At 44.5% G+C, this 15,012-nt stretch overlaps 2 protein-coding genes across 3 annotated transcripts in view; one reads left to right on the top strand and one right to left on the bottom strand.

The window, feature by feature from the left end:
- Positions 1 to 6,298, bottom strand: part of LOC105467136 (secretion associated Ras related GTPase 1B) — a 47,492-nt gene extending 41,194 nt beyond the window's left edge. The window contains exon 1 of the mRNA XM_071098439.1: positions 6,281 to 6,298. The gene's annotated coding sequence lies outside the window, so the exon portion shown is untranslated. The remainder of the gene's footprint in view (positions 1 to 6,280) is intronic.
- A 145-nt stretch (positions 6,299 to 6,443) lies between these two features.
- Positions 6,444 to 15,012, top strand: part of LOC105467255 (SEC24 homolog A, COPII coat complex component) — an 81,600-nt gene continuing 73,031 nt past the window's right edge. Inside the window, exon 1 of one of the 2 annotated variants that reach the window (XM_071098437.1) lies at positions 6,444 to 7,554. In XM_071098437.1, coding sequence (XP_070954538.1) covers positions 7,458 to 7,554 — 97 coding nt within the window. In that variant the 5' untranslated portion in view covers positions 6,444 to 7,457. The remainder of the gene's footprint in view (positions 7,555 to 15,012) is intronic. The other variant, XM_071098435.1, reaches the window with a different exon arrangement.

Raw genomic sequence — 15,012 nt, 5'->3', positions numbered from 1 at the left:
AATTGGCATTTGATACTGTACCTCTAGCCCTTCTCAGGTGAGCTGGGCCTGCCCAGAGGCTAACACTACTTCAACTACAGTATTAGGCCTTATCACAATATAGCATAACACTCGAGAACCTGAAAGAACTTGAGACCTCTCATTACTAAGCATTCAAGTAAAAAAAAAAAAAAACTTGAGACCAACATAGTTTAGAAACAAGTGCTAGTGATGTGGTTTACGCTATAAGTGCAACAGTAACTTATAGTAATGAATTAATGAGGGTCAAAATAGTCAAAATAGGTCTAGGGCTGTAGTTCATGCCTATAATCCCAGCACTTTGGGAGGCTGAGGCAGGCTGATTGCTTGAGTCCAGGAGTTTGAGACCAGCCTGGGAAACATGGTGAAATCCTGTCTCTACAAAAAATACAATTATTGGGTGTGGTGGTGTGCGCCTGTAGTACCAGCTACTTAGGAGGCTGAGGTGGGAGGATAACTTGAGCCCAGGAAGTTAAGGATACAGTGAGCTATGATCACGCCACTGCACTCCAGTCTGGGTGACAGAGTGAGACCCTGTTTCTAAAAAGAAAAAAAAAGAATTATCAGAAGTCTGGAAGGTAAAACACTTTAAATTTATTCCTTCAAAAATGTTTACTGAATATTGTGCCTGTTAAGTGTGAGGCCCCAAGCCAAGTGCTGAGAATACCCAGGTGAATAAGGCACAGTCCTTGGTCTCTACTCACTGATGGTCTAACAGGGAAACAGACATGGTTACCTTGGAATTGACAGGCTATGTATAGACTTATATTCCATTGAAAAAAGATAAACATAGACATGAATAGGGCCAGAGGCAGTGGCTCACACCTATAACCCCAGCACTTTGGGAGGCTGAGGCAGGAGGATCACTTAAGGCCAGGAGTTTGGGAGCAGCCTGAGCAACATGGTGAGACCTCATCTCTATAAAATAAGATAGTAAAAAAGACACAAATACATAACAATGATAAGTGTTATGAAGAAACATAAGCAGAGTAAGAGGAACACAGAGTGAGCTGTGTCATGTAGGGTATTTAGGGAAGCCCTCTTCAATTAAAGTAACATTTGAACAAGGGCCTAAAGGAGTGAGAGTTTGAGTTCCCTGGATGTCTTGGGGAAGAGTATCCCAAGTAACGGAAATATGTGTAATGGCAGGCTTGTGCTTGAATAGCTAGAGAAATAGCAAATGTGTCTGGAGTGGAGTGAGTGGGAAGGAGTGTGGAAGTCAAAGAGGTAGCAAGGCCAGGTCATGTGGGGCCTGGGTAGCACTGTGGATTTTACTTAGCTTGAGATGAGAAAAGTCATGCAGAAAAATTTTAACTTGATGGAGCAAGTGGAGGGAGTAATCACAGATCTGGGAGTATAGGAAAGTAAAAAAATGGAATCAGTAGTTCAGGAACTCAATTCAACATGTGGGTTGGATTAGAGAGAGGCAATCCAGAAGGCTATTCATTCCCAACAGTTCAAGTGCAAGATGATGAAAAGTAACCAGAATGGGCAGGAAGAATGGTAAGAGTTACATAAAAATGAGAAGTTTTCAAAGAAAGCAATGGGATTTTCAGGCCTGGTGGGGATGAATGTACTTGTGATGTAGCTCAGAGCTGCTAACTTCAGATACAAACAGCTGTCCTGTCAAAAGCAAATGAGGCCAAAGTAACTGTTCTTAAAAAGGAACCACAAGACAGTTTCAGTAAACAAAACTGTTGTTCTTATAAACCTGTTTGTAACTGAAACTGTTCTTTGTTTGAAATAGAAATGGAACAGTCTTTTTTTCTTTTTTTTTTTTTTTATAGGGAGTTTTGCTCTGTCACCCAGGCTGGAGTGCAGTGGCAGGATCTCGGCTCACTGCAACCTCCACCTCCCGGGTTCAAGCAATTCTCCTGCCTCAGCCTCCCGAGTAGCTTGGATTACAGGTAACTGCTAACACGCCCAGCTAATATTTGTATTTATAGTAGAGACAGGGTTTCACCATCTTGGCCAGACTGGTCTCAAACTCCTGATCTCTTGATCCACCCACCTCGGCCTCCCAAAGTGCTGGGATTATAGGTGTGAGCCACTGTGCCCGGCTGAACAGTCTTTATTTTTAATAATTAAAGAACCCAAAATAATTTACCCTTTCCTGAAAAGTAAATCAAATTGATCCTATTTACCACCTGAAAATGCAACAATCATGAACAGCCAGGCAAAGGAGCTCTGGTGGGAGCCTAAGTTCACTTCTGCATATCAGCAAATTTCATTAGAAATGCCTGTCTCCCAGTTTTGAGTCTAAATAATCAAATGTAATGGAATATTCTTAGTATAGTGCTTATATCCTTACTGGAACAGTTTCTTGTCACTTATTTTGTTGTTTATAATTTTCTTTCTTTCTTTTTTTTTTAGATGGAGTCGTCTCACTCTGTTGCCCAGGCTGGAGTGCACTGGCATGGTCTCGGCTCACTGCAACCTCTGCCTCCCGGGTTCAAGGGATTCTTCTGCCTCAGCCTCCCGAGTAGTTGGGATTACAGGCACCCGCCACCACGCCTGGCTACTTTGTATTTTTAGTAGAGACGGGGGTTTCACCATGTTGGCCAGGCTGGTCTTGGACTCCTGACTTTGTGATCTGCCTGCCTTGGCCTCCCAAAGCGCTGGGATTACAGGTGTGAGCCACTGTGCTGGGCCTACAATTTTCTTAACTAGGGTTGAAGGCTCTGAAAATATGCAGAAAATGGCCTTATGAAGGTTGTGTATGTAGCAGAAGGATTATGTTTTTCTGGACAATAAAGATAAAAAAGTAGAATATATACTGACATCAGTTTAGAAAAATGTATAGTAGTATAGCGTACATACAGGTAATCGAACAAAGAAATATCAATAACAATTGGTTAAGAGCAATTTTTTTTTTTTTTTTTTTTTGAGACAGAGTCTCCCTCTGTTGCCCAGGCTGGAGTGCAGTGGCAAGATCTCAGCTCACTGCAACCTCTGCCTCCCAGGTTCAAGCGATTCTCCCTGCCTCAGCCTCCGGAGTAGCTGGGATTACAGGCATCGGCCACCATGCCTGGCTAATTTTTGTATTTTTAGTAGAGACAGAGTTTCATCATGTTGGCCAGGCTGCTCTTGAATGTCTGACCTCAAGTGATCCACCCACCTTGGCCTCCCAAAGCGCTGGGAATACAGGCGTGAGCCATGGTGCCTGGCCAAGAGCAACTGTTATAATTGCTATCACCAATAATTTTTTCATATTTTTGTGGCCACACTTAAAGGAGTCATCAAAGGATTTGATATTGTGTGGATAATACTTAATATGAAAGCTACTTAACTTTTAAAATATGTTGTCCCATCTCACTTAAACTTACCTTTCTACTATCCCAAAGGTTAGGCAGATGAGAAATGCCATTTTTCTCCTCTCTCTCTCTCTCTCTCTTTTTATATATATACATATATATATATATATATTCTGAGACAGGGTCTTATTCTGTTGCCTAGGCTGGAGTCCAGTAGCACAGTCATGGCTTACTGCAGCCTCAATCTCCCAGGCTCAAGCGGTTCTCCCACCTCAGTCTTCTGAGTAGCTGGGACTACAGGCGTATGTCACCACGCCCAGCTAATTTTTTGTATGTTTTTGTAGAGATGGAGTTTTGCCATATTCCTCAGGCTGTTCTCCAACTCCTGGGCATAGGGGATCCACTTGCCTCGGCCTCTCAAAGTCCTGGGATTACAGGCGTGAGCCATGGTGCCCAGCTCTCCTCAATACTGTAGTGCTGATTACACTGAGAGTGTAAAAACCATTTGAAATACTTAATCATTGTTTTGAGGACACTAACAGTAACATCGCAACTTACGGGTGGAAGAAATTTTAGAAAAAGCATTATTTACTTATTAGCAAATTATTTACGTTGATTTAACCTGATTTAACTAACTAGAGTACTTTTTAAAATCTCTGGGGCCAGGCGTGGTGGCTCAGGCCTGTAATCCCAGCACTTGGGGAGGACAAGGCAGGTTGATCACCTGAAGTCAGGAGTTCAAGACCAGCCTGGTCAACATGGTGAAACCCCGTCCCTAGTAAAAATACAAAAATTAGCCGGGCACAGTGGCATGCGCCTGTTGTCCCAGCTACTCGGGAGGCTGAGGCAGGAGAATCACTTGAACCCAGGAGGCAGAGGTTGCAATGAGCTGAGATCGCACCACTGCACTCCAGCCTGGCGACAGAGCGAGATTCCCTCTCAAAATAAATAAATAAATAAATATCTGAACACACAGGTATTGCTTAAATAGCTTGAACCTGGGAGGCAGAGGATGCAGTGAGCCGAGGTTATGCCACTGTACTCCAGCCTGGCAACAGAGTGAGATGCCGTCTCCAAAAAAAAAAAAAAAAAAAAGATACTGCTTAAATAGCACAAAGTTCAAAGAAAGCTTGATTTAACCAAATCAAACCACCATGCCAAGGTCAAAACAAATCAAGGTCATTCAAAATGAGTTGAATAAAAAGAGAGAATTAAACTAATGCAGGTTTGAGATCAGGTATTTGCCTCTTTGAAGAGTGACCCTGATTTTGTCTGACCTCAGAAGGGTTGTTTCTCTCTGAGCTCTATTCCCTCTTCAAAACATTCAGAGGCTTGTGTCTGTGCAATTTTAAAGTGTTTTTGGGTCTATAATTTGGGATTTTGTTATAGTGGCTCCAAACTGAAAACAATTTGACCATAAGTATCATCTTCATCTTAAAGAAGATTTTAACTGGGCGTGGTGGCTCAAACCTGTAATCTCATTTTGGAAGGAGGAGGCAGGAGGATCTCTTGTGAGACCTTCTCTTTACAAAAACAAACAAATAAACAAATAAAACCTAGCCAGGCATAATGGTACATACCTGTAGTCCCAGTTACTCAGGAGGCTGAGGCTGGAGGACTGCTTGAGCCCAGGAGGTTGAGGCAGCAGTGAGCTGTGACTGTACCACTGCACTCCAGCCTGTGCAACAGACTGTCTCAAAAATATATATATATATGTATATATATAGAGAGAGGGAGAGACAGAGAGAGAGAGCGAGTACTTGGATCTTGTACAAAGGAATTGAATTGTTCGATGCTACTTACAGCCAATATTTACTTATTTATCTTTATTTTATTTTTTTAAAGACAGAGTCTTGCTCTGTCGGCCAGGCTGGAGTGCAGTGGTGCAATCTTGGCTTACTGCAACCTCCGTCTCCCGGGCTCAAGCAATTCTCCTGCCTCATCCTCCTGAGCAGGTGGGATTACAGGCATGTGCCACCATGCCTGGCTAATTTTTGTATTTTTAGTAGAGATGGGGTTTCACCATGTTGGCCAGGCTGGTCTTGAACTCCTGACCTCAGGTAATCTGCCCCCCTCAGCCTCCCAAAGTGCTGGGATTACAGGCGTGAGCTACCACACCAGAGCAAATACATTTTTAGTAAAGTTCTGAGGCAAATGATGAAAACAGGGTTAGTATAAAATTTAGTATTTAGTTATTTGAATTTTTACTGACTGTTTTTAGGCCTGACACAGTTGTTTATTCTTTTTCTTTTGTTAGAGACAGGATCTCACTCTGTCACACAGGCTGGAGTGCAGTGGTGAGATCATAGCTCACTGCAGCCTCGAACTCCTGGGCTCAGGTGATCCTCCCACCTCAGCCTCCTGAGTAGCTGAGACTACAGGGATGTGCCACCACACTGGGCAAGATCTTAAAATTTGTTATTTGATTTTTAAAAATTGGCTGGGCACGGTGGCTCACGCCTGTAATCCCAGCACTTTGGGAGGTTGAGGCGGGTGGATCAACTGAGGTCAGGTGTATGAGACCAGCCTTGTCAACATGGTGAAACCCTGTCTCTACCAAAAATACAAAACTTAGCCAGGCATGGTGGCATGAGCCTGTAATCCCAGGTACTCGGGAGGCTGAGGCAGGAGAATTGCTTGAACCCAGGAGGCGGAGGCTGCAGCAAGTGGAGATGGCGCCACTGCACTCCAGCCTGGGTAACAGACGAAGACTCGGTCTTAAAAACAATTTTTTTTTTTTTAATAGAGATAAGGGGACTCTACCAGTTGTCCAGACTGGTCTCTGACTCCTGGCCTCAAGTAATCCTTCTGTCTCAGCCTCCCAAAGTGTTTAGATTACAGGAGTGAGCCACCTTGCCCAGCCTGACACAGTGGTTTAGTTCTGGCTTTTTTTGTATGTAATATAACACTTCATAGCAGGCATTTGATACTAAATGAATTAGGTAAGATGTACTTCACACTGAGGTTTTGAAACCGCGTGGCATGACATTTTAATCAACAGTACAAACCTGTAAAGAAGGGCTTTATCATCAGCACAGAGCAGGAAAAACCTAAATAGAATGAAGGCAGCTAAAATGATTACTCAGTCATTAATTAACTATGCTGTCTAATCACCGCAGTTTCGACCTCTCTTTGGCTTCAAAAGTCAAAAAAGTCTACTAGCAAAAAAAAAAAAAAAAAAGTCTACTTGCTCTGAAAGGAAGTTTGAGTTCTTTACCTTACTGTAAACTCTTAGAAGAGGAAACAAAACTGCCATTTAAATGTGCTAATGAACTTGAGTGTGACTATGCTATGAATCAGCGAGTTTCAAAATCAAAATTTCTCTGAGTCCTCCAGTCAAAAGACAAAGGCCTCCTTCTTGGCTTGATCACACTATTAATACGTACACATATTTAACCACCTCTTTTTCAAACTCCTTACAATTTACATCTGAAACATGAAGACGAAATGTGAATGAAATACTGTGATGAACATTAACCGTCCCAGCTACCAGCAGTGGTACGTCTCAACAGAGGACGATGACTTCTGTTGTCTCAGGTAATCTTCACAAAACCCGAGGAGAGGAACTGTCAGTCCCACCCCACGAAAGCGGCTACTGAATCCCAGATTGCCCCACGATCCCAGCTCTGCGAACGAGGTCACGTTCACAACGGCGGGAATTTCCGTAGCGGTGACACATGGCACTTCCGGCCGGCCGTGAGAGTCGGTGACGTGGCAGCGAGGACGGGCACGGTCGTCGGGGTCGGGGCACCAGGAGCTGTCAGGTGGCCTCGGGGCAGCCCGGCTGGCAGAGAAGGGCTCGGCGGCGCGGCAGCGGCTGCGAGCCCGGAGCCGGAAGTGCCACGTGTCCTGATTGCGGCTGCGCGGCCGGCGGCTGACAGGCACTTCCGTCCAAGGCCTCCCTCCTTCTCTCCAGGTTTGGCTGCCGCCTTCTAGCCGGGCGTTCGTGGCCCCGCGGGCCCGACTCCCAAGCCTCATCTCCCAGGCTAGGCCGTGGCCGCCGGTGGCCTGGGGAGAGTGCGGCGCCATGCCTCGGGCTTAATGCGCCCCCCTCTCTTCTCCCAGTCTTCAATCTTAAGTTGTTAGCTTCCTCCCTCCGCTTTCAGCAGTGGTCTTTCAGCTCTCTTCTTGTGCGCTGTTGTCGACCCCAACCAGCCCCTTCCAACCCAGATAACCGCCGTCGTCATGTCCCAGCCGGGAATACCGGCCTCCGGCGGTGCCGCAGCCAGCCTCCAGGCCCAGAACGGAGCCGCCTTGGCCTCGGGGTCTCCCTACACCAACGGTGAGTGCTGTCCTGGGGGAGGGCGCAGCCTGGCCAGGGCTGACTGACCGTTGCGTGCCACTGCTGCTTGAAGCGACATAGATAGAGAGGGTGACCTCCTTAACCGGGTTCTGGTGCGGGTGGTGGTGGGCGGCTGGACCAGGGGACCACGGCGATTGTGCACCTGTAGCCCCAGGCTCGGCTCAGTCTTTCACATTTATTTATTCAGGCGGTCACCAAAACAGTAAATGAGCACCTGCTGTATGCAACGCCCTGGGTGAAACATGGGTGAGAAAATGCCTCAAAACTCGAATATAAGGATCATAGTGTTTGGGTGCCTTCGCCTTCCATGCCACCTCACCCCAGTTTTCTAGAGAGCAGGATTTGGGGTCCGATTCATCTGGGTTTTGCAGGCCCTGAAGTGGTGGGGGGGCGTCGTACTCAGTCTGAGTTTCTGGAGATGTATGCATGCTTTTAGGACACCCCTTTAGGGCCTACTCATCTCTCCCAGAACCTTCCCAGAATTGTACCTACAACAGCTGCTCAGTGTTTCAGCTGTGGAAAAACCAAGTAGAAGGATCTCCTGCTTGATTTCTAGATGTCTGTACAGCATTTGGAAAGTGGTTGGACACAACTTTCTGAATCTCTGACAAGAGTCCACATGTACATTATAGTTTGTCATTTGGTGTGAGAATGTCTTATAATGTTATACCTCTTCTAGGATTCCTTAAATCATCCTGCATTGTGATTTGCTAAGATTATTTCAGTTGTTACAATCAACAAAGACTTTCTGCTGACAGATTGCCTACTTACCAATTTACCTACAGATCTTTGGTTTACAGAAATAAGACTAGTAGAATAATGCTAAAGAACTTAAGTTGCCCATTAGAGTCTAAGATTTCTGTGAAGTTGGAGAAAACAGTGACTAAAATCGCTAAATTACATTGTTTTTAGAGAAGACTGCTGTTTTCTTTACAAAGGTGGCTCTAAAAGACTTTTAAAAATGTCTGTGAGTAGGCAACTATGTGGGCAGAAGAAAGAATAAGTGGAGGAAAGCCACTGAAAGGGTATTGAGTTAACCATTCTTTCGCAAAATTATGGTAACAGATTATGTAAACTACATTTTATTCTAGGATATTTAGTAACATTTACACTGAGGATGAGAAAAAATATGTTACATGACTATGGATTTTTCTTATCTATAAATTGCAGTTTTACATTAACTTTAAATGACAAATCCTCAAATGTGCTTCAATGTTTATATATGAGTGTAGTTGTCATGATATTGAAATGTTAAAGGGATTTGACCACTGTGGCATGCTGTTTTAGAGATACTGTCACTATGTTGAGTTGATGCAGTCCAACAGATATTTGTTCCACATCTTTTTTTTTTTTTTTTTTTTTTTTTTGAGATGGAGCCTTGTTCTGTCTCCCAGGCTGGAGTGCAGTGGCATGATCTCGGTTCACTGCAACCTCCGCTTCCCGGGTTCAAGCAATTCTCCTGCCTCCTTAGCATTCCAAAGTGCTGTAATTACAGGCCTGAGCCACTGTGCCCAGACCTCTTTTTTAAAAAATAATTTTCATAGTCTTTTTATAAGTTCCATTTCTACAGGGTTTTTTTTGTTTGTTTTTTTGAGACGGAGTTTTGCTTTTGTCCCCCAGGCTGGAGTGCAATGGCACAATCTCAACTCACTGCAACCTCCACTTTCCAGGTTCAAGCGATTCTCCTGCCTCAGCCTCCCAAGTAGCTGGGATTACAGCCTCCCAAGTAGCTGGGATTAGGTGTCACCACACCTAGCTAATTTTCGTATTTTTAGTAGAGACAGGGTTTCACCATGTTGGTCAGGCTGATGTCCAGTGATCCACCCACCTCGGCCTCCCAAAGTGCTGGGATTACAGGCGTGAGCCACTGCACCTGGCCTCTACAAGTTTTTTGTTTTTTGCCTTTTTTTTTTTTTTTGAGACAGGTTCTTGCTTACACTGTCCCTCAAGCTGGAGTGAAGTGGCAGGATCACAACTCACTGTTACTCCTGGGCTCAAGCAATCCTCACACCTCAGCCTCCTCAGTAGCTAGAACTACAGGTGCATACCACCAGGCCCTATTTTTTATATAAGTATAAAATATAAATTATATATATATAATGTATATATTTTATTATTATTATTTTTTGAGTCAGAGTTTCACTCTTTTGCCCAGGCTGGAGTACAGTGGCTTGATCTCAGCTCACTGCAACCTCCATCTCCCAGGTTCAAATGATTCTCGTGCCTCAGCCTCCCGAGTAGCTGGAATTACAGGCATGCACCACCATGCCTGGCTAATTTTTGTATTTTTAGTACAGATGGGGTTTCACCATGTTGGCCAGGCTAGTCTTGAACTCCAAACCTCATAATGATCTGCCCACCTTGGCCTCCCGAAGTGCTGGGATTACAGGCATGAGCCACCACGCCCAGCCTAATATATATATATATATAAAATATATATTTTTAATCTATATTATATATAATGTAATATCTATATATAACTTTTTTTTTTTTTTTGTATTGACGGGTCTCTCTGTGTTGCCTAGGCTGGTCTGAAATTCCTGGCCTCAAGTGATCCTCCTGACTCAGCCTTCCAAAGTGCTGGGATTAGAGGCATGAGCTACCAAGCCTAGCCTGGGTTGTTTTATTGTTCGTCCTGCTAATAATACAGAGGGTAGGGATGTGGTATCAAGTTGGAGGAGGGATATTTTTCAAGAAGGTGAGAAAATGTTTCAATGCTGGGGTCTAGTTTTGCTTAACTATTCCAGAGCAGTAGTTGATGCTTGCATATTCTGTTGAAAACTCTTTTTTTTTTTTTTTTTTTTTGAGATTTCACTTTTGTTGCCCAGGCTAGAGTGCAAGGCTAGAGTGCAATAAGGCCTTGTGGCCTTATTAAGGACAATTTTGGGATGTGTGGGTAAAGAAGCTAAATTAGAAAGAGGCAAGAATGAATGCAGATGAGTGCTTCCCACCCAACTAGCAGCTTCAGAATCAGAGGAACCTGCTATAATAATGGTACGAATTGAGATCTCAGGTCCCACCTCTGTAAAATCCTATTTCATAGGATTCAAAAGGATCCCAGAATCTGCATTAGTAAAAAATCTCATGTGGCTGGGTGTGGTGGCTCACACCTGTAATCCCAGCACTTTGGCTGAGGCGGGCAGATCACATGAGGTCAGGAGTTTGAGACCAGCCTGGCCAAAAAGCTATAAGTTTCTTTAGGAAAGCCTGGGCCAGGCGTAGTGGTTCACACCTGTAATTCCAGCACTTTGGGAGATGGAGGCGGGAGGATCACGAGATCAGGAATTCGAGACCAGCCTGGTCAAATGTTGAAACCCATCTCTACTAAAGATACAAAAAATTAGACAAGCATGGTGACACACACCTATAATCCCAGTTACTTCAGGGGCTGAGGCAGGAGGATCACTTGAACGTTGGAGGTTAAGGCTGCAGTGAGCCAAGATTGCACCACTGTACTCTAGCCTGGGGGACAAAGTGAGACCAGTTCTGAAAAACCAAAACAAAACAAAACTGCAGTTTCTAACTGCCTTTGCAAGTTGATTCAGTCAATAAATGCACTAATTAATGATGGAAGTTATTATTTGCCTTTAGCGTTATTACATGATAATCAGATTAAGATCCATTAGTTTAAGAGGTCTTGCAGTCTCGCTATCAATTTTTGCAAAGGCCATATGTATACACAAAGACTTAGAAAACCCTGTCAGCCGGGCGTGGTGCCTCACGCCTGTAATCCAGCACTTTGGGAGGCCGAGGCAGGCAGATCAGCTGAGGTCAGGAGTTCAAGACCAGCCTGACCAATGTGATGAAACCCTCTCTCTACTAAAAATACAAAAATTAGCCAGGCATGGTGGTATGCCCCTGTAATCCCAGCTACTCAGGAGACTGAGACAGGAGAATTGCTTGAACCTGGGAGGCAGAGGTTGCAATGAGCCGAGATTGCGCCATTGTACTCCAGCCTGAGTGACAGAGCAAGAATTCATCTTAAAATAAATAAATAAATAAGGCCACAAATGGCTTCCTGGTTATTAAATAGAAAAATATTTTTCAGTCCTCATTTTCCGAGCTGCATTTGATACCTTTGGTTGTTATTTTATTTTTACAACAATTGCTTTCTTTGGTTTCTAGGATATTACCGAAAGGGTGGTTATGGTTTTCTTTCTTTTTTTTTGATTGCTATTTCTCAACAGCAGTATTCTCAATATTTCTTCCATTTCTGATTGTTTTTTTCTCTCTCCTCCTTCAATATTGGTGCTCTTCAAGGTGACCTGTTTTTCTTACATGCTCCCTGGGTGTCTTTAATTCCTATGGTTTTAAATCTTATGCATATATCAGTGACTCCCAAAATTATATCTTAAGCTGAAACCCATCGCTTTGGCTGCAGATAAATACCTTTTTTTTTTTTTTTTAAGCAGAGTCTTGCTCTGTTGCCCAGGCTGGAGTGGGGTGGCATGATCTTGGCTCACTGAAATCTCTGCCTCCTGGGTTCAAGCAATTCTCCTTTCTCAGCCTCCAGAGTAGCTGGGACCACTGGCACCTGCCACCACACCTGGCAAATTTTTTGTATTTTTAGAAGAGATGGGGTTTCCCCATCTTAGTCAGGATGCTGTTGCTCTCCTGACCTCATGATCTGCCCGCCTCCACCTCCCAAAGTGCTGGGATTACAGGCCTGAGCCACCGCACCCAGCACAGATAAGTATCTTTATACTGCGGCCGGGCGCGGTGGCTCACGCCTGTAATCCCAGCACTTTGGGAGGCCGAGGCCGGTGGATCATGAGGTCAGGAGATCGAGACCATCCTGGTTAACACGGTGAAACTCTCGTCTCTACTAAAAAATACGAAAAATTTGGCTGGGCGCAGTGGCTCAAGCCTGTAATCCCAGCACTTTGGGAGGCCGAGACGGGCGGATCACAAGGTCAGGAGATCGAGACCATCCTGGCTAACACGGCGAAACCCCGTCTCTACTAAAAACACAAAAAATTAGCCGGGCGAGGTGGCGGCGCCTGTGGTCCCAGCTACTTGGGAGGCTGAGGCAGGAGAATGGCGTGAACCCGGGAGGCGGAGCTTGCAGTGAGCCGAGATCTGGCCACTGCACTCCAGCCTGGGCGACAGAGCGAGACTCCGTCTCAAAAAAAAAAAAAAAAAAAAAAAACGAAAAATTAGCCGGGCATGGTGGCGGGCGCCTGTAGTCCCAGCTACTCGGGAGGCTGAGGCAGGAGAATGGCGTGAACCCGGGAGGTAGAGCTTGCAGTGAGCAGAGATCGTGCCACTGCACTCCAGCCTGGGCGACAGAGCAAGACTCCGTCTCAAAAAAAAAAAAAAAAAAAAGTATCTTTATACTGGACATCTCCACTTTCATTGGTGGCACCTGAAAATTAGTGTGTTTAAAATAACTCTTCAATCTCTCTTCCCTTGGCCATCCCCCACCTTTGTTTTTTTGAGACAGAGTCTTGCTCTGTCACCCAGGCTGGAGTGCAGTGGTGCGATTGCCAGTCATTGCAACCTCCACCTCCTGGGTTCAAGCAATTCTCCTGCCTCAGCCTCCTGAGTAGCTGGGACTGTAGGCGTGTGCTACCACACCCGGCTAATTTTTCTATTTTTAGTAGAGACGGGGTTTCACCATGTTGGTCAGGCTGGTCTTGAACTTCTGACTTCAGGTGATCCACCCACCTCGGCCTCACAAAGTGTTGGGATTACAGGCATGAGCCACTGAACCTGACTTTTTTTTTTTTTTTTTTTTTTTTTAAAAGACAGCATCTCATTCTGTCGCCCTGGCCAGAATGCAATGATGCAATGATAGCTCACTGCAGCCTTAAACTCCTGGGCTCAAGTGATCCTTGATCCTTGATCAAGTGGGTGGGGTGGCTCATGCTTGTAATCTTAGTACTTTGGGAAGCCAAGTCAAGAAGATCCCTTGAGCCCAGGAGTTCAAGACCAGCCTGGACAACTTAGGGAGACCCGATCTCTACAAAAAATTAAAAAATTAGCCAGGTACAATGGTGCACGCCGGTAGTCCCAGCTACTCAAGAGGGGAGGTGGGAGGATCGCTTGAGCATGGGAGGTGGAGGCTGCAGTGAGGTGTGACACTTCAGCCTGGGTGACAGAGTGAGACCTCATTTCTAAAAAAAAAAAAAAAAAACCACACACACACATACACAACCAAAACATATATTTTGTAGAGACAGGGACTTGCCATATTGCCCAAGCTGGTCTCAAACTCCTGGCCTCAAGTGATCCTCCCACCTTGACTTTCTAAAGTGCTGGGATTACAGGCATGAGCCACCATGCCTGGCTTATATTTGTATTCTTTTCTCTTTCTGTTCAAATGAATAAACACGGCCATTCACCAGGTTGCTCAGGTCAGAAACCTAGGAGTCATCCTAGATTCTTTCCTCTCTTCATCACCCATATTCAATTCCACTTAAAATCCCATGAGTGCTATTTCCTCAAATCAGTTTTTTAAAAATTTGAGTAATGTATAGCTACTAAATATTTCTCTGCCATCCCAATGTTAAATTATTTATTTATTTATTTTACTTCTGAGACAGGTTCTCACTCGTTGCCCAGGCTAGAGTGCAGGGGCATGATCACAGCCAACTGCAGGCTTGATCTCTTGGGTTCAAGTGATCCTTCTGCCTCAGCCTCCCAAGTACTGGCTAATTATTTATTTTTTTGTAGAGATGGTGTCTCACTATATTACCCAGGTTGTTCTTGAACTCCTGAGGTCAAGCCGTGCTCCCGCCTTGGCTTTTCAAAGTACTTGAATTACAAGATTAAGCCAACATGCCTGGCAAAAGTTTTTATTAAATGCGTATATGCAAACACAAAGCTAGATGTAAACTTCATAAGGTTTATAGCTATTATACTATTATAAAACCAAACATTAAAAATATCAACAAATGGCTGGACGTGGTGGCTCATGCCTGTAATCCCAGCACTTTGGGAGGCCAAGGTGGCCAGATCACTTGAGGTCAGAAGTTCAAGAACAGCCTGACCAACATGATGAAATCCCGTCTCTACTAAAAATACAAAAATTAGCCAGGCGTGGTGGTGCATGCCTGTAATCCCAGCTACTTGAGAGGCTGAGTGAGGCGGTAGAATCGCCTGAACCCAGGAGGCAGAGGTTGTAGTGAGCTGAGATCACACCACTGCACTTTAGCTTGGGCAACACAGCGAGGCTCCGTCTCAAAAAAATAAAAAATAAAAAGCAATATAATTCAGTTTTAAAACATTAAACAATATGCTACATTTTGTTTGAAATCACAATTGATTTGATTGTTTTAATTTTGAATATGTTGGAACATTATTTGGGTGACTATCATGCTCACTTTTTCCTTTTTGTTTTTGACACACGTTCTCACTCTGTAGCCCAGGGTGGAATGCTTGATTATAGCTCACTGAAGTCAAACTCCTGGGCTCAAGCAGTCCTCTTGCCTCAGC

The sequence above is a fragment of the Macaca nemestrina genome, chromosome 6 (assembly GCF_043159975.1).
Source record: "Macaca nemestrina isolate mMacNem1 chromosome 6, mMacNem.hap1, whole genome shotgun sequence".
Taxonomy (NCBI): Eukaryota; Metazoa; Chordata; class Mammalia; order Primates; family Cercopithecidae; genus Macaca; species Macaca nemestrina.
This window is presented reverse-complemented; position numbering and strand designations above follow the sequence as displayed.